Raw genomic sequence first — 18,400 nt, 5'->3', positions numbered from 1 at the left:
GACGGTGGTGCTCGGCAAATGCTGAACTGCACTTTAGGAAGGCGGTGTCTTCAATGACTCCCTTGGCAAAGCCATGCACAGTGCCTTCAACATTGCAGATGCCCACAAGAACGTCCGCAGAGTTTAATTCAGAGACAGCATTTCTAGAACATTCCCTAAGCCGGCAGGCAGGGCACACAGCAGGTGTGCAGTGCACACGGATAAGGTTCCGTTCAGGAGGCAGCACGTTTCTTCCACCGACAACAGCTCTGGAGTTTAGAGTTACAGACTTGGGCGCAGAATTTGTAGGCCGGCGATGACACAACTAACGACAGGTCCAGGGCACCGTTTCCCAAGCAGAGCGTTTCGTGCCGGTTATCTCTTTCCCATCCAAACTGGCAGCGCCCACATCTCCCTTCCTTTCTGAGCCGTGAAAGCTGAGGCAGGAACAAGACAGAGGAAAGATGAGGGCCGAAGGGTGGCAATGACAGGAGGGTGGAGAGCGACCCCGATAAGCAGGCCACCTCCTGCATCAGCCCTCACTCTGCCCTGTCGCCCCAGGAATGTGCATGTCCCCGTCGGAGAAGCTTGAAAGGCCCTGGGCAGGAAGCACTGTGCACCTGGCCAGTATCAGGGAGGACTCTGAGGCAGAACCAAGCCTGTCCAGCTGGCACAGTCAGGGTGAAAACAGCTCAGGGCTTCCCAGGGCACCGGGAAGTCCGAGGGGAAAGGAAGGATCTGGGCCCAAAGACGGAGGGAGGGCAGTGAGTCGTCAGAGAAGAATGTGCTAAGCGTCAAGCCTGACATACCCCAGAGATGGGTGGCTGCTCAGCACAGCACAGATGTCAGGGCCGTTCCTGGGTGCCATTATTCACTGCCTGCTTATCCAACTGCAGAAATCAGAGCAGGAAATATTTTAATAAATGACTGGAAAGAGACCAGATAACCCTCCGGAGGATTTTTTTTTTTTTTTTGGCCAAGATATTAACCAGGCATCAAAGTTTACGGAGACAGGCACATGCCTGGAGCCTAACAGTTTTCTCAGGGCTTAAACTCGGCAGAGGGAGGGCTGGATCATGGAAACCAGGAGGCGGACGCAGAGGAGTCAGCCCAGGGTCTGCAAGGGCAGCCACCCCCCGCAGGGCGGCTCTGAGCACGGAGCGCTCCGGATGCTGGAGTCCCGTGCAGGGTGGAAGGGAAGAGGTGGTATCCTTGACTCCGCATGAAGGATCCCATCGCCGGCCTGGGAGTCCTGGAGAACAGAAGCAGTTCAAAGATCGGGCTCGGAAGTGAAGAAGTGGTCTGAAGAAGAGCGGGCAGAAGCTGGCAGTGTTTAGGGAATTCCAAAACCCGGCTGAAAGAGTTTCTGGAAGTTATTCACAGGGTAAGACGATTGATCTTGGAGTTACGGGACCTGGAAAGACTCATCTGGAGAGATTACAGCTAAGAAGCAGGGTGACAGCTGGGAAAACTACCAAGAAGACAGAGGGGGATGAGGGGCTGGCGGGAGGAGGTGGCCTGGGGGCTGCAGAGAGGGGGATTCAAGAATCACAGAGAGCCACGTCCCACTCTTAGGTCTGCTCCTTGCTAGCCGAGTCACCTGCACGAGTCCTCACAGTACTGACCTCACCAGGCTGTGGGTGGAGTGAAAATCCTGGGTTGGAAGCATCCAGCACACAGGATGCATTCAGTGCATTGGCCAGCGATGTGCCCATGGGACCGGGGACACCAGGAAGATGGATGGACACCAGGAAGATGGGTGGCCATACCTGCTTAGGTACACATCGCTCAAACACACACACACTCCCTGGTGCAAAGGGGTCATTTACTTGGGGACCCCTTGAGAGAGACTGGGGTGGCTCAGATTGCTGTGCGAGGCATGGTGGCACACCACCGAGTCCAGATTAATGTCAGCCTGGGACCACCTAACAGAGCGCTGAGCCCACAGACTCCAACCCAGCAAGCTCTGGACACGCCCCCTGCGCTGAGCACCCGGGAAGGCGTTCTGCCACACCTGCAGGACCCAATTCCAGCGCAACCCTGGGCAAACCCTCTCTCCCTTTGCCCCGCCAGGGGCAGCAAGCCCAGAGTACCTACCTCTGCCAAACAGTGGGGTACCCTTCATCCTCCCCTGGAAGAGCCCAGGCCCCCCCATTTCTGCCCACCCTGCCTGGAGAGTCAGCTCAAAACACACTGGCCGACACCTCCGAGTTGACGAATCGCTCTTGGTTCAACCCCCCAGCCTCTTACGGAGCCCCTCCCTCCTTTGCTGCAGGCCCGGTGAGATGTCACAGAGGCCCCGAGACCCCGCCTGCTTCATGGAAGTCCACACCATGCCTCCTTAAACTCTCACCACAGACCTATGAGGTAGACATCATCAGCTCCAACTTACACATGCAGAAACTGAGGCACGGAAGAAAGACGACGTTTCTGACGTGGCACCACGGGAGTATGGCAGCACCAGAGACCCCAGCCTGGCCTAGATCGTCACAGTTTTGTAGAGCTGGGACGTGACACCTCCTCTGGCCCTTAGCTGAGCCCCTCCCCTCCTTAGTCGTGAAATCTGAGGCTTCGATGCCATGGCAGCGAACCAGGCCCTTGCGTCACCGCTGTTTACTGCTAATTCTGCCTACTGACCTCGCCTCCAGCCAGAAATGCCTAGGACCACATTTGCAGCATAAGCTCTATTCCCTTGGTTGCAAATAAATTTAAATTCCCTAACTTTTCCCAGTAGAATCTGTCGGGGCCATGCAGCGAGGTAGGTGGGCTCCCCAAGTGATGAAATTTCTGAAAGATGTGACAATCCTCTAGGATTCTTCATCCATTTTAAGGAAAAACGAAGAGGACAACCCTTGAGCCTGGTCCTTGGCAAGGCTGCGGCTGCTCACTGGCTTTTTGGACACATCCTGGGCATTTCGCTAATAGATAAAGGGCGGGCTCTGAAATCAGGCCTCTGGCATTGCTTCTCTCAGGGTTTTTTCTTTTTCTTTTCTGAAATGCTGATGGTTTAAAGACGTGGATCGTGTCCTGGTCCAGCTGCCCTGAACCAGAGAGGTTAGGGCTGAGCTATACCAGCTCAACTGCTGGAACATCTGATCGATTGCTCAACCCCACCCTGCCCTCGGAGGGGGAGCTGCTCGCAGCACGGCCCACCCTTATCTGTTACAGCCTCAGGCTTGCTCGCACAGGTTCCCTCGCACCGCTTTCATCGTGTGTCAACTGATATTAAACAGGCAGGACCTACCTGGCCATCATCCCTGCCTATCCCCCTTCCCTTCCCACTAAAACGGAAAAAATGAGTCAGACATGGGCAGCTCACCCGCTTAAGACAAACACTCTCCTTGCAGCTGAACACGGGCGCAAGACCAAATCCTGCAGAGCTCATCCCAGAAGCATGAGGAGGACCCTGTGGGGTCCAGGACCCAGGCTGGCTTTGGAACATGGCTGCCGAATGACAGAGACCACAACACTGCTTCCTCCTGAAACCGGGCCGTGCACCCGCCACCAGCCGCCGGGGCGCAGGGAGGCAGATGGAGGGCAGGGAGGTCGTCCGTGGTGGTCACTAACCTCCTCCTCTCTCAGTCCCCTGCGGCCAAGATGATGAAGACCCAGGAGATAAAGAAAACGTGACCGTGCCTCCGAGGCGGCTGACACCCCACCTCGCTGTGATGTCTGCCCTCTGAAGGCCCTGACTCTAGGCATCGGGCCTGTTCCCAAGAGGCTGGACAAAATCACATTCCGTAACTCAAATGCTATTTTAAAGGCTCCAACTCTGCCACTTACTGGCTGTGGGGCTTCTGTGGGCCTTAGGCTTCCCGCCTGCAAAATAGGGTGAGACTCGTTCCCTTGGAAAGATGCCATCAGGATGAAACAACAGTGAAAGGACTTCGGATAAGGCAAAACAAGAAGAAGAAAAGTCCCAGAGAACCGTATTCCCTTGAGAGACAATTCTCCAGCAAACACTCCTGCCCCCCATGTTACACGCTCTTTCTGAGTCTTTCACACTTCAGGTGACAGACTCAGGAGGGGCCTGGCAGAGTGTCGGGACCCCAGGGCCGGCTCGGAGCCCAGTGGCCCCTCGGCGCCCAGGCCCAGAGCCGGCTCGTCCCTCAGCTGACCTCGCCCAGAACACAGAGCGGTGGGTGGCCCAAGAGCCTACAAGATGGTCAAGCCAACCGCCTGCCCCGCTCCTTCCAGCTCTCCAGGGGGCAGAAGAACTCCCCCGCCATGGGCCTCCCAGCCCTTGGACGGCAGCTGTCCCCAGAGTCTGCAGCTCGGCTCATGCCAGGCAGCTGTTTATAATCGGACAGGCCCTGACCCAGGAAGGGAGGGGGCCCGTCCACGCGGAGGGGCCCGTGGAGCCGCAGGGCGTGTGAGGACAGGCTGATTGTGATGCGGGGGACCCAGTGCAGGCCCGGCTTGCACTGCCCCCGGCGTCCTCCTCCCACGAGAGTCCTAGTGGTATGGAGGAGATGGGGAGGCATGGATAGGAAGAAGAGAGAGCATCTCCACTTCGGAGCGGCTTCATCTTATTTCTAGTGAGCAAGGAACCTTCCAGAACTGCACAAGCCTGTGTTTTGGGGCATAGAGGTCAAAACCGGGGGCTCTGGAGGCCGGGTTCCAGCACTCTCTGGTCTGGGTGCCGTCTGCCTGCACAGGAGTGAGCTCCCCGACCCAAGGTGTCTGGCAGATGATGTCATCAGCTCTGCCCTGGACAGAGGAGGCCTGAGACAGAATCCAAGATGCCCCAGGCCTGAGTCTCAGCACAAACCTGTGAGGCCCCAACAGCACCCCCAAGACCCCCGGATGCCCTTCCCACTGCAGACACCAAGCACAGCCACAGCACGCACCGAAGCCCGCCCAGGGCCTCACACCACGGTCTGGTCCCCGCACTGCTCAGCAGCCTGTGACCCTGGGAACCCCACGTCCTCCAGATCTGAGTTTATTCATCTGCAAAATGACCCCAAGGCCAGAGGCCAGACCACCGACACCGTGAGCCCTTCTGGAAAGACACAGATTCCTGCCCGGGAGGCTGGGCATGTCCACCCGCAGGGCCTCACTCCTGGGTGAAGGAAATGCACCTAAGGCAGCTCCCTGGTCATACATGCGGTGGGAGGTTCCACAGTACCCCCTGGGTATTATCTGTAAGATTCACCCCACCCCACCTGGGCTCACCCCTCAGTCACCAACTGGGCGCTTTGCACTAACTGCTCAGGCTCCTCTGAGGTCCAGCTGGAGGCGCAAGCTTGCAGGCAACGGCTTTATTCCTCTTCAGGCCACTTTCACACTTTATAGAAACTACACCTACCGCCTTCCTGAGCTCTGCCAGTAATAATAATAATAATATAAAATAAGAACAATATGTAACTATTATTATTATGCAGTAATAACTACAATGATAAAGATCATAGTGATTACTGTTATTAACACGATTCTAGCACCTGCTATCCAGCATTGAAGACATGATGCAGGACACTTGCTAAGGGCATTATAGCCACAGGCCACCTCCGTTAATCCTCAGAGTGGCCCTCCCAGGTAACACTATTGCCGCAATTTGCAGAGATGCTAACTCAGATCAGAGAGGTTAAGTAAAGTGTTCAAGGTCACACAGCCAGGGGTCCAAACTCTGCTTTCTTGGGCTCCTATTCGCTGTGCACTGACCCATCACTGGGTCCCATCCTCACCTGCTGAACTTTCAAAAGTCAAAGGAGGAACTGCCTGTGAGCTGGTGATGGGGGCTAGCCCCACGCTGGGAGACAGAGGGCCGGAAGAATGTGCAGACCCCCCATCTGCTGTGCCCAGGGTTTCCCAGAGTGCCCTCAACTGGTCAGCGGCATTGGAACTCAGAGGGCAGGCCCCAGGCTCCACCCCAGGCCCTTGGAACCCAAACCTGCGAGGCAGGCTCTGTGGCTCCTGAGGCTCGCTGTGGTGGGCCCCGCTCCATCTTCTGGCTCTCGCTCCATCTTCTGGCTCTCGTCTACAGCGACCCCTTGCTGAGCCCCCTCAAAGCCCCCCTCACAGGAAACCGGACCTGCTCCCCGTCTCCTTTGCTCCCGATCCCAGACCCAGAGAACTCCAACCCTCTCCAAAGGCTAGCAAAGCCGCTGTCTTGGGACCAGCGCTTGGGGCCGGGACATTCCCAGGGGGCGTGGGGAGCCCCTGCTACAGCTGAAGTGACGGTGCACAGACAGCCTGGCCAGGCACCCCATGGGGCCCTCGGCTCCCTTGGGTCCTCATCCACAGCCTCAGGCCGAGCCAAGCCTGGCCACATGTCGTCCCCTCTGCTGCTTGGCCCCGGACAGCTCTCAGCAGCAGCCTGAGTCCCCCGGGGACACGGGCCGCTCAGCTCTGAGCAGGCGGGGACTCCTCATCGTGGTCGAGCCACGCACGGGCAGGTCACGCAGTGCACAGCAGACCCCTCCCGACAGCAGACTAAGGGGGTGTCCTCATGTCTCAGGAGTGTCCCACTTGGGGCTGGAGCTGGTGCAAGAGGCTGGAGCCTGCACCATGAGCCCACTCCACATCTTCCTTGGGCCTAAAGAGGTCAAAGAAGGGTGGTCCCTGAGCTCTCTCCTGTCCACCTTAACAAGCCCCAAGCAGCTCTGCATGTGGCACGGATGAGCTCCCGTGTACCCCCGACACGGAGGCCTTGTGCCCATGTCACGCCTTTAACACACAGCAACAACAGTGACAAGAGCCAGCATCGCAAGAGTCCAGAGCAATTTCCATGGCCTCCCTGCAAGCCTCCAAGACAGGTATTATGCCCATTTCACAGATGGAGAAACCGAGGCACAGAAGGGTGCTCCTAGGTGCCTCAGCACCCGCACTGAGCCCAGGCACACAGGGATGGGTAGGAGGCGAGGGCCCTGCCCTACAGGGAGCTGAGAGCCCGGAATCGAATGGGCAGTGCTCAGCCCTCCCAGCTCAGGGCGGTGAACTTCTCCAAGCGCCATCTCTGTGTCACTCAGAGGGGATGCTCGTCCCCACCCCCACACTGACACGTCACAAAGATGGAAGCGCACGTGCTTAACGTGCTGGGCCGTCTCCAGCTGTGAGCATGGTACAGAAAGCTGCGTGTGACGTAATGTCGGGGATCTGCTTCAAAGGGATCACAGTGGGGGGGGGGGGGCGGGGAGGCTGGGTGGCACGAGGTCAGCCACAGGCGGATCCGTGTGGAACCCAGGTGGATTGCGGGGACCTGTTGTGCTGTGTTTGAAATTTCCCCTAACAACAACGACAACAACAATAATACTACTCTCAGAGCCAAGCCTGTGGTGAGCCCCTCCTCTTGAAGCTGGCTTTTCCCCACCTCCCAGGCTCCCTGCTCCCTATGCCGTTACCACAGGACAACAGTCTTCCCTTGGAGAAGAGCAAGCTCAGGCCCGGGCAGGGGAGGAAGACGGCAGCGTCACGGTTCTTGAAGGTGGGGCTGCCATAAAGGAAGGGGGAGGACCTGGGGGGCACCTGCCTCCCTCTTTTCTCTCTTGGTGCTTCTCCCCTGTGGGTGACCCCAACCCCATCACTTATGCCGAAGCACAGTAACTTGGATCAAGGATGCTGAACCTTAAACCTTGGTTTTCCAAGTGTGGTCCCCAGACCCGCAGGATCAGCATGGTCTGGGAACTCATTAAAAATGCAGTTTCCCAGGCTCACCCCAGGCCCCTGAGTCAGAAACTAAGGGGAAGGGGTGTGTAGGGCCCAACGGTCTGTGCCTTAACAAGGCCTCCCGGGGCTTCTGATGCATGGGCAAGTTTGAGAACCTGGTCTGCACCGTAAAGAGAAACCCAGGGTCCAGTCTAAGCAAGAGACCCTCCCTCCTATCTAAGGGAGCCACCATTATAGGCCCCGGGAGGGGCCATGAAATCTCACCTTTTCCCCCTCTAGCCCAGGATTTACAAAGCCAGCACCACTGACATTTGGGCTGGATAATTCCTTGTGGTGAGGGGCTGCCCTGTGCCCTGTGGGATGTCGGGCAGCATCCCTGATCTCAACCCACTGGAGGCCTACCGTAGCCCCGCCCTCCCAGTTGTAACCATCAAAAACCGCTCCCAGATATTGCCACGTGTCCCCTGGGGACAGGCACCCTGGGTTGAGAGGCCCTGCAGTCCACCTGTTTCAGGTGAGGGAGGATGATCCGCTAGCCTCCCTCCCTCACCCCCTCCCCTCTCGGCTGGCTCCAGCTCGTGCCCGGGAGCAGCATGGCATCACCCAGCAGTGCCACCCCACAGCTCCGCCCTGGTGTGAGCCCTGCACTCAGCACCCCTGGGCCCACCTGAATGCCGGTACCATCCCAGAGCACCCAAGGATGCTCAGGTTCCCAGAGCTAACTGAAACACAGCCACAGCCCAAGCAGGACTTTCTGAGCTAAAAAACCATTATTTAAACCACGAACCTAAATAATGTTAATAATAAGCCCCTGGAAGATAACGACATTTAGAAACCCTGTTCCCTGCACCTCCATCCCGCCTTTCCCCGCCTCCTTTGCCTCTGCCTTCCCAATGTGGACATCTGTAGTCTACAAGTCATGAGAAGAGGCAGTGTCCCTTTCTCCTTCTTTGCATAAAACCAACTGGGATGCTGCGGTCCCCTCTACTCAGAAGGAAAGCACTGTCTACACTGAAGCCGAGGCGGAGGCACCAAGGCCACTCACAGTTGGCAGGGGCCAACGACCACTTTCTGATGCCCAAGGCCCCTGGCTGCCATGGGATTCTCCCACAGCAGACCAAAGCCCCTTCCCCGGGCTTTGTGAATGGCAAACCACATTAGCATATATGACATAAGGACCTGCACCAAAATGGGGGCGTGCTTCTCACCGGAGGGCGGGGGGCCATCACTCCTTGTGCGGCTGGGCCCCAGAGCCTCCATGCGCATGTCTGCAGGATGGGGCCAACCCTAGCCGGCCAAGGGCTCCTGTGAGGATAGAGCCCTACGGGGCCCCACAGGTAACACCCCAGAGCAGGGTCCAGCTAAATATGAAGGACACACACAGGAAGGTGCCATCTGCATCCACCAAAGGACATCTCCCTTCAAACTTGCCCAGCGGAGGACCCCAAAAGCCACAGAACTGGCAAAGCAGGCTGGTTTCTGACTGGCTGGTGCCCCTTTGGGGTTGGCAAGTGCCTCGCTCTGATTGGTCAGTGCCCCATTGGGGCTGGCAGGTGCCTGCCTCTGATTAGCCAGTGCCCTATTGGAGCTGGCAGGTGCCTCCCTCTGATTGGCTGGTTCCCCACTGGGGCTGGCAGGTACCTGCCTCTGATTGGTCAGCGCCCTACTGGAGCTGGCAGGTGCCTCCCTCTGATTGGCTGGCTCCCCATTGGGTCTGGCAGGTGCCTCCCTCTGATCGGCTGTGGCCGTCCCTTCTGGCTAGTGAATGTTTCACTGCTTTACTTGCACAGGATACACGCAGTATACACACACACGTATATCACATATATACATACCTAACATGTATATATATGTGTGTATATGTATATATACAGACGCGTTAAAAGAGCTACTAAAAAGAGGAAAAGAGGCAAATATATGTATATGTTTGGTATTTCCCTCTTTGTAATAGCTCTTTCTTCCAGGTATAAAAATACTACATTCTTGTTTAATTGATCAGGGGTCTGCTGCCCCCGCAGCACAGGAAGCTCCTGTAGGATGGGCTGGCTCACCTACTGCTCACCTAGGCACCTGTCACCCCGTGCCCAGCACAGCCCTGACTCGCGTTAGGGGTCTGCAACGCTTCAAGCATAGCCTTTGTCACTCTGGATTTCTCCAAGCAAGGGCCAGCCTCTGCTGTGTTCCCTCTGCAGCCGCTACAAGAAAGGAACTGCACACGCTGCCCAGCACACGCGCCCTCTCAGGTACCACCAGCAACATAGAAGACATCGCTCCCCACCTTTCATTTAAGTTAAAACGCTCACTCTTTTTCATTGTCAGATTGCTATTTTTCCAATGCAGGGGTCAGAGTTTTTACATTTAAATCACTCACCCTACACACACACATTGTGATGTCACTTTGTGCTAGTTATCTAAAAAATAAAGAAGTCATTAGAATCCCTACTGCCAAGGTGCCGGTGGGAAAAACCAGGACAGAAGAGTGAACTTCCCCGGAAGAACACAGGTCTAGGAAACAGAAAATTAAGGCTCCCTCCACTTTATGCACAAAGACATCACAGGAGACCAGCTTGGCTCCTGCCCCTGGAGGTCTGTATAATGAAATTTGGAGAAAAGTGGGTCAGACTGTGGTTCCATTTCTTAGGTCTGAGTCACCAAAGAGTGGCGACATCTACTCCTGATGTGAGTTATTACTTAGGTTTGGAATCTGCCAGACAAACTACCGGGTGAGTCGAAGCTGATGCGATAATGGCTCCAACTATGTGATGCATATAACCCAAGCACCCTATCACCCACACCAGCATCCACACGCATCCGACCTGCATTCACTCATTCTTTCAACTGCTGTCCAGCCTCCTGGGGCCGGCTGGCACAGAAACAGCGTCTGAGCTGGCAAAGCCCCCGCCTGTGCCCACCCCGGGAAGGCACCCTTCCAGGGCAGCAGCCATCACCCTCGGTCACGTCTCAAAGGCAGAAGACCAGAGTCCTTGAGGTGGGATGTGGGCAAGTCCATTCCTGTCTCTGACCCCAATTCCTCCTTCGAAGGTGGGGGTGGCCTGAGGAGGAAGGGGAGGGCCATGCTGAACATGGCAGGCTCCACGACTCCCTCCACGCTCGGGCTCAGAACCGCAGAAGTCGCAGTAAGTGATCCAAGAAATTCCCCAGGGAACACTTTTTGTGTCACCTCTTCTCGTGCTTAGCCGAGAGGGAGGCACTGACGTGACTGCTCACAGGGGAGGGAGAGAAGGAGCGACTCCCACGGGGCTCGCTCTGTGCTTTGCACACGTTATGCATTGAACCCTCACAAAAATCCTGCAGGAGCTACTGTCATCACCCGCTTTTTACAGATAGGGAAACTGAGGCACAGGGAGGTTAAATGCACAGCTGGTAGGCGTAGAGCCAGGATCTGAACCCAGGCCACCTGCCCCTCGGCGTCACCCGCGCCTTCACCTTCACGCCATGTCCTGTGGCGGCAGCAGCTCTGCCAGTGAGAAGGGCCAAGCCGGCCGCCCTCAGGGTCTCCAGATCTCCAGCCAGGCCAGAAATCTTAAAAGCAACATGTGGCAAAGTGCTGACACCAAATGAGTGCATTCTGTGGGAGAACATAGAGGGGAAAGCAGAAACTATAAGGTAAGATCGCCCTCCTGTGAGTGAAAGAAGATGCATCAAGTTATCGGACCCAGCTGGACCCAGCTGGCCTGGCCACAGGACCTCGGGGCTGTGCAGTGAGCTCCGTGGCCACATTCCATCTCCTCATCTCCCATCCAGCAGGGCGGGTCACAGTAAGAAGAGAAATGTCATCCTGCCACAAGTTCCAGACGCCCCAGGCCCTGCATGCAGAAGCACCTGGGGAGACCTTGTAAACACATGTACCAGTGCATAGATATGCCTGTGCACGCTCATACATACGTGCCCGCCCACAAACACACACACGGACACATCACACACACAGGCACACACAGACATGCATGTGCTCCAACACGCGTGCACACACACACGTGTGTACAGCCCTCAAATGGGCCTATAAAGCATTTTTACATACGTTGCCTCTTGTGACCCATACAACGACCCCATGAGGTAACATGGGAAAGTATACCACCAAGCAGACGAGGGGACAGTGAGGGAGCAGCTCAGACTGATTCAGCTGTGGATAGCACAGCTTCTGCGGGAACACTCACATTTACAGAGGATGGGGCTGCACTGTGCATTTCCCTTTTGCAAAAATAGCAGTTATCATGAGGCCCTCCGTTTATCAGGTTCTTACCATACCTCAGGCATTCTGCCACGCTGCTTCCTTTACCACCTCCACCAGTCCTCCCAACCACCGCTCAAGGCGAGTAACGTGCTCCCCCCATTTCCCAGAGAGGGAAGCTGAGGCATGGCCACTGGCCCTGGCCCCAGCCCACCGCCCCCGAGCATCTCTCGAAGGCAGGAAATTCACTTTGCACGGGCCTCCCCACTGTCCACACTGCCCCTGAGTTCAACAATCAGATAGCCAAGGACTGTCCCCTCCCACACCCGCCTGCCTGTCCCCCAGCACAGGAACCCAAAGTCGCAGCCAGAGGTCCCCTACCCCCGCCACAGCGGCTGGCGTCTGTCAGTCTGTCTGCACAACAGAGCAGACTGCTCTCACCGCACAGCCCAACCCCATGTGCCAGGGCAGTGAACGGGTTAAGGAAGCCCCCGGTCTCCCACTTGTCCCCCTCAGAGACCCCCTCCTTCTCTCGCAGCCACTTCTGCTGGCACAGCACTCCCGGGCAAGCGTGTGCTGGGGGCGCGGCGCCAACCAAGCTAATGAGGGGCTTTCCAGCCAAGGGAAGCCGGCCCGGAGAACACTGGAGCAGAGGGTGGATGTCCTGCCAGGAAGGAGGGACAGAGGAGGCTAAAACCAGAGGTGGATGAGGGCACCCGCCTGGGAGGTGCACGTCGGTGCATTTCTGGAATAAAAGGAAGGGAGGAAGAGGAGGGGAAGGCCAAGGTGAGCCATCACCTCCTCCAGGGAGCTTCCCCAGATCTCCCCAATAGAGCCAACCCTCATGCTTGTCTTAAAGCACACTCGGCATGAAAACGAACAGTACCCACACACGTGCCTCCCAATGGACAGTGAGCGCCTGGAAGGAGAACCCGCCACGTTCACCTCTGTCCTTCCACAATCCTCCAGGCCACCAGACGCAAAGGGGCCACAGGCATATCGATGAGTGAAGGAGCTGATAAAGAAGAGGAGTGGTGGGGATGAAGGCAATCAGTCCCCTTGAAAGCACTGGAATAAAAACAGGAGGGAGGGAGGGAGGGAGAGACCAGAGATGGAGGGAGGGAGGCGGGAGGGGAGTAGGAAAGGAGGGAGGGAGAGAGGAGAGGCAGGGGGAGGAGAGAGGGCAGAGGAAGGGAGGCAGGGAGGCAGGGAGGAGGGAAGGAAGGAGAGAAGTAAGGAAGTAAGAAGGAAGAGACGGAGGGAGAGAGGAAGGAAGGGAAACACCGTGTTGGCTGAATGCAACACCTCCCTGGTCACAGGCCAGTGGTATCTGGGCTGGGCCCTCAGGCCGGGATGCAGCTCAGGGCACCCGACCTCTCCCAGGGGAGAGCTGATACAGGGATGTGAAACCGGAAGGTGGATCTCCAACAAGTCACAGGTTGTAGGAAGGAGGGAGGTTCGAGAAGCTCACTCAGGGCTCAGGGACAGAGGTCAGACAGACCCAGAATCTGGGGTCCCTGCTCCCCACTTCCTCTCCAAGCATCTCCTCCTCCGAGGCCCGCGTGAGGGCCCAATGAGATGCTGTGGGCACGGGGCTTAGCACGGGCCTGGCGAGTGCCTGCAAATCCACGACAACCGTCACCACCCGTGATGGCCTCCGAGGGGAGGCACCTTGCCCTGCTCCTTCCATGCAAACCCAGGGCTCCGGAGTGGGCACAGCAGCAGTCCCTCAGGGCCGTAGGTGACTCATCTTTGACCCTGGGGGGCTCGACCCTGGTCTGCCCTCTCATGGTCTCTGTTAAAAGTGAGGGATGGGGGGGCAGCGGGTGTCTCTTCCCCACACCCCCTGCTCCACCCAGCAATGTCTGTGACCCAGGGAGGAGGCAGGGACAGGAGACAGGGCCAGACAGCCAGAGGGCAGGGGCGGGGCAGGCCGGCATCAGCTGTGCTCGGTCTGCTAAGGGCGTGGCCCTGGTGAGAGTCCAGAAATGTCTGAAGGGTGGGGTAACAGGCAGGCTCAGGCTCTGGCCGGCACCCCAGGAACAGCCCTGGAGCCACATCCTCCAAGAAGGTACTTGTGCCTTGGCACCAAGAAGCAACTCCTGCCCACAGCCACTGCCGGTGGTCACAGCCGCTGGGCAGCGACGGCAGCTCCAAGCCCTCGGGCCACTGAAATCCAGACCAGATGAGAGACAGGACTTCAGGGAACAGCCTGGCTGCTTGGGAACTCCTCCCACTGACTGTTCTTTTATGGGAGCAGGGGGAAGGGGGGCAGAGGATGGAAAAGGATGTCTTTCCAGCCAACTTGATTGAGTCAGAGGAAATTTAACCATTTGGTATCTGTCAAGTCCCACAAAACTTGGACAACTCTTCCCACAAATTATTGCAAAAAGCAGTCACGTGACTGGAGCCGACCAATGACGTGCCCAGGAGATGACCTCAATTTCCAAATATTGGGGTCATGTTTCATTTCACATACTCTCCTTTGCCCGTTACAACGTTAAACGGCCCCAAATGGAATCTAACTTTTCATTCCTTCACACACTTGGCCGAGAGGAAGGTAGGAAAAAGAGCCATGTTCGGAGAAAACTCGGAAAACATCTGGCGGATCCCAAAATGGAGACAAGAAAAGGCGCCTGCTGAGGGGCCTCCCCTGCACCTCGAGGGGACAGCCACCCCTTCTGGCCACGCACGGAGGATGACTTCAAAACGGTCCCACCCTGGGAGGTGGAGAGGTCTGTGCGTCCCACCCAGAGATGCGGCTTCTTCACGCGCTTCTGAACATCTTTTTGACATAAGCAAAATGTCCAAGTGCACAGCCACGGTCCAGGCAGCGACCGACCCTGTGCCAGCTCCAGGCTTCTACTTCCAAGGGGCCGCCCCTGAGTTGGGAAAGGAAATCAGAGAGAGAGCAGGGGCGAGAGGCGGTAGGCAGAGATGGGGAGAGGAGCAAAGAGCCAGCCCCAAAGCCAGGCGAATGCAGGCTCCGCGTGTTGCCCGCCAGTGCCCAGCCCCAGCTTTCTGGGGAGGAGACTCCCCTGAAGGATTCCCTCCTGAGGTCCTGCGGGAAAGCCCATTGGAGGAGCTGGGACAGGGCCAAGTCCCTGGGCAACCAGAGGGTCCCCTGAGCACATCCCCCACCCCGATCCACTCAGTCTCCTGGTGGCCTCTATGTCCCCCATCTTCAAATGACTGGGGAGAAACACACAGCCAGTTAGCCTGGGCATGTTGGTGGCAGCTCAGGTATAAGACCCCAGGTCCCCGGAGCCAGGCCAGGCTCCCCTCCCCTCCCCCAATCCCCTGATGGCTCACCGGACACTCTGACTCCTGTTCACCCTCTGCGTCCCACCAACCACTCACTATGCCAAGAAAAGGGGAAACAATATCCTAACCGGCAAGCGGAACACGCAAAGTGATTGTTCCCACATGTCTTCAAATTACGAAGTGGAGCAGAGATGGAGGAGAGTGGAGAAGCAGAGCCTTCTCCCGGGACGGCTGGCTGGTCCAGCTGGCCACTGAGGCCACTGCTCCATCCCTCTGCAGTCATTCCCTCTGAGCCTCATCTCCCCACCTCTTAACTGGGCCTCTGGGGACCTTCCAGGGCCTCGGGCTCCAATGTCTGATGGTGTGTGAAGACCCATCCCATGGGTAACCACCAAAGGCGACACTTATAAAGCCACTGTCCCATCAGGAAGCTCAGTAGGAGCTGCGCAAGTCCAGGCAGCCACAGGTCAGCGCCCGCCTGGCAGAGCCCGCCCACAGGCCAAGGCTCCTTCTAAGGGCAGACCTCTGGCAGAAGGAGCCCCACATCTGTGCATCATCTGAACGGCTCACAGCCCGGACTCTGAGCCCATCTCCTGGCTGTGCTCCACAAATCCCATCCCTGGGCTGCAAATCCAAGAAAAACTGCCTCCCAGGGGGCTCAGGAGGTTTGTGGGTAGGATTAGGAGCAGGGCTGGTCTACCATCCTCCAGGGTTCCTCAGTATCACTGAGCACTTAGGTGGCCAGGATTGCAAGAAACTCTATTCCCTGGGAAAGCAGGGAGCCAGTGTGGTCCAGAGGCAGAGGGAGAGTGTGCCTGGGGGGAAGTCCTGGGCTGGGGGCTCGAGCTTCTGGGACTGCCCCCAGCGGCCCCCAAGCCCAGGAGCCCGGGCCGAATTTGACCGACTGTGACTCTAGGGGGCGACCCCTCCCGGTTTTCAGAAGAGGAAGTTCTGCTGCAGGGCTGTGTGGGCCAGAGCCGGCGCTTGTGATGTGGGACAGAGAACACAAAGTTTGGGGCCGAAAGTTTCCCCGCCTCGTGGACAACCCCTCTGGCTGATCCAACACGCAATCCCCACCCGGCCGCCCCGTTTGGCCCGCGGGGTATTGTGTTGGCGCGTTTCCCTTCCAGGGCCCCCAAGTAGTGGCATTCGGAGCCTCTGCCCATGCATTCCACAGCCGAGGGGGGAAGGCTGTGCAGGCGCAGAAGCGGACGGCGCGGCGCCCGGGAATGACAGCCGCGCCCGGCCCCGCGCCCCTCGCACCCCGCGCCCCGCGCCCTTACCTGCGCGGCTCGGAGGCGGCGCCCACAGCAGCAGCAGCAGCAGCAGCGGGGACAGCAGCGGGGCGCCCGGGCGGAGCGGGCTGCGCGCTTTCCAGCGGGTGTGGACGTCCATGCCGGCGGGGCGCGGGTCGGGGCGCGCGGGGACGCACGGGCGCGCGGGGCACGGCCGGGGCAGCGGACTCGGCGGGGACGGCACAACTTCAGGAAGTCATGGGGAGCAGGCGCCGGCCAGTTCTCTTTGTGGCGGTGGCTCTCTGGCAGGGGTCGGCTGGCGCGCTCGCCCACCACGGGCGGGAGGGCTCGACCTTGGCCCGCGGGGCGGCCCGGACCCCGCTCGGCTCGCTCGCCCTCGCCTCCTCCAACTCCTTCTCGCCTCCTCCTCGCCGCCGCCGCCCCGCGACCCGCTCCCCGTGGGCGCTCCGCTCGAGTGAGGTCCTGCGCCAGCCGCGGGGACGAGGAGTGCGGACCTCGCCTGGGGCGCCGTGCACTTTTCTCGCCCGTTCCTCCCTCCCTCTCTCCTGGAAGGCACCCGCGGAGGCTGTCGATCCCCACTGCCCGCAGCAAATCAGAGCCCGGCGCTGGCCTCGGCCGGGCCGGCCCCCGCCTCCCACTGGGCGCTGCGGGCGAGGGGGTGGGGACAGCGGGCGAGTCGCGGCGACGGAGGGGCCGGCCCGGGGCGGGAGCGGACGTGGGGCGGGGGCGGCGCCCCGGTTCTTTGGAGCGCGCGCGCGGATGGGCGAGGGGGCCGGCCTCGGAGCCCGGCAGCCCACTCTGGCCCCCAGCTCTTCCCGTCCCGGTGCCCGCACCTGGCAGAGCCCCGGGAAACAGAGTGGAGGGGCACCGAGTTGGATCGCTTTGGGTTGAAAAAAAAAAGAAAGTTACAGCTCACCCCGCCTAACTTTTTCTTTTACGTGGAGGAGTTCAGAGCTCCTCTTCTGGGTGGAGACTGAACTTCCAATCCAGCCAGATCGGGGCGCCCAAGACTGTGGCCGACATGTCAACCTGGACAGAGGACTCCCCCTCCACCTTCCCCCTAACTGCGGATTGGGCATCTGCGCCCAAGTTAGCGTCTAACCTCCTAAGAGGTCCCGAAACCAGCTGGGATGTTGCACATCTGGGATATTAATCAGGCGAAGTTGCCCGAACCCCTCTCTCCCCCTCCTCACTCCTGCCTTCTCCCTGGTGACCCCCTGCAAACAAAAGGAGCCAAGACACCCCTTTGGGAGTTGACAGCGGGTAAGGCAGTGAGGGATTGGGACCTGCCGCCCTGGGGACCGCCCTGGCCCTGCCTTCCTGCATTCACATCTTTAAGCCGTGAGGAGGTCTGCCTCCAGCCAGGCTGGGGTCGTAGGTGTCCCTTCCATCAGGCTCCCCGGGTCCAGAAAGCTGCCCCACAAAGCCTGCTGGAGCCCGGCCCACACCCTTGCTCTGAGAGCTGCAGGGCTGGTTTTTAGAAAGAGAAGGAGTGGAGGTGAATTAAGAGGCCCTTTCAAGCCTGAGCCATCCCATGCCTCTAAACAAACAGTTCAGCAATGACTGAAACGGGTTGGGACCCCAGCTCCCTGTCTCCAGTTACACCTCCAGCCTGGGCGGGACATTCCCCAAATGCTCGTTAATTCTCATCATTCTGGAAACAGGACAACAGGAGGGGAGGCGAGGCAGTCAGAGGTTAGCCTTGCTGGGATGGCCACGTGCTTCCTCCTGAGCTGGGCGGCTGGTGGCTGGTGCTCACTTCAGGGTTAGGTTCCAATCTGCCATGGGTGCTCTGTGGGCAGCAAACACTACACAGAAATAAAAGACAGGAGACGGGCTGCACACATAGGCACGGAGAGATGGTCGAGACGCATTAGGGAGGGCAAACCGTTATTTCTGGTTTTTATATGTATGTATATGTGTTTTACAACTTGTATAAATTATATACACAATCAGGGCAAATGCATGTGTGTGTGAGTCGTGTGCATGTGTGAGTTGTGTGTGTGTTGGTTGAGCTACAGCCCCTGGTCCTGTACATTCCTATGCGACTTAATGAGAGAGAAATTCCGTCTGACACCCCCTGAGCCCCCAGCCTCGCCAGGCCCCT

General features: G+C 58.2%; 1 protein-coding gene across 3 annotated transcripts in view; it reads right to left on the bottom strand.

Moving 5' to 3' along the window:
* The window catches only part of COL5A1 (collagen type V alpha 1 chain), a 169,062-nt gene extending 152,224 nt beyond the window's left edge, over positions 1-16,838 (bottom strand). For 2 of the 3 annotated variants that reach the window (XM_046652521.1, XM_046652530.1), the window contains exon 1: positions 16,321-16,838. In XM_046652521.1, coding sequence (XP_046508477.1) covers positions 16,321-16,432 — 112 coding nt within the window. In that variant the 5' untranslated portion in view covers positions 16,433-16,838. Of the gene's footprint in view, positions 1-2,371; positions 2,489-16,320 lie in introns of those variants that run through there. The other variant, XM_046652540.1, reaches the window with a different exon arrangement.
* Between the last annotated feature and the right edge of the window lie 1,562 nt (positions 16,839-18,400).

Source organism: Equus quagga, chromosome 1, assembly GCF_021613505.1.
Source record: "Equus quagga isolate Etosha38 chromosome 1, UCLA_HA_Equagga_1.0, whole genome shotgun sequence".
Lineage (NCBI taxonomy): Eukaryota > Metazoa > Chordata > Mammalia > Perissodactyla > Equidae > Equus > Equus quagga.
Note: the sequence above shows the minus strand (reverse complement) of the source record. Positions and strands in the feature narration are given on the sequence as shown.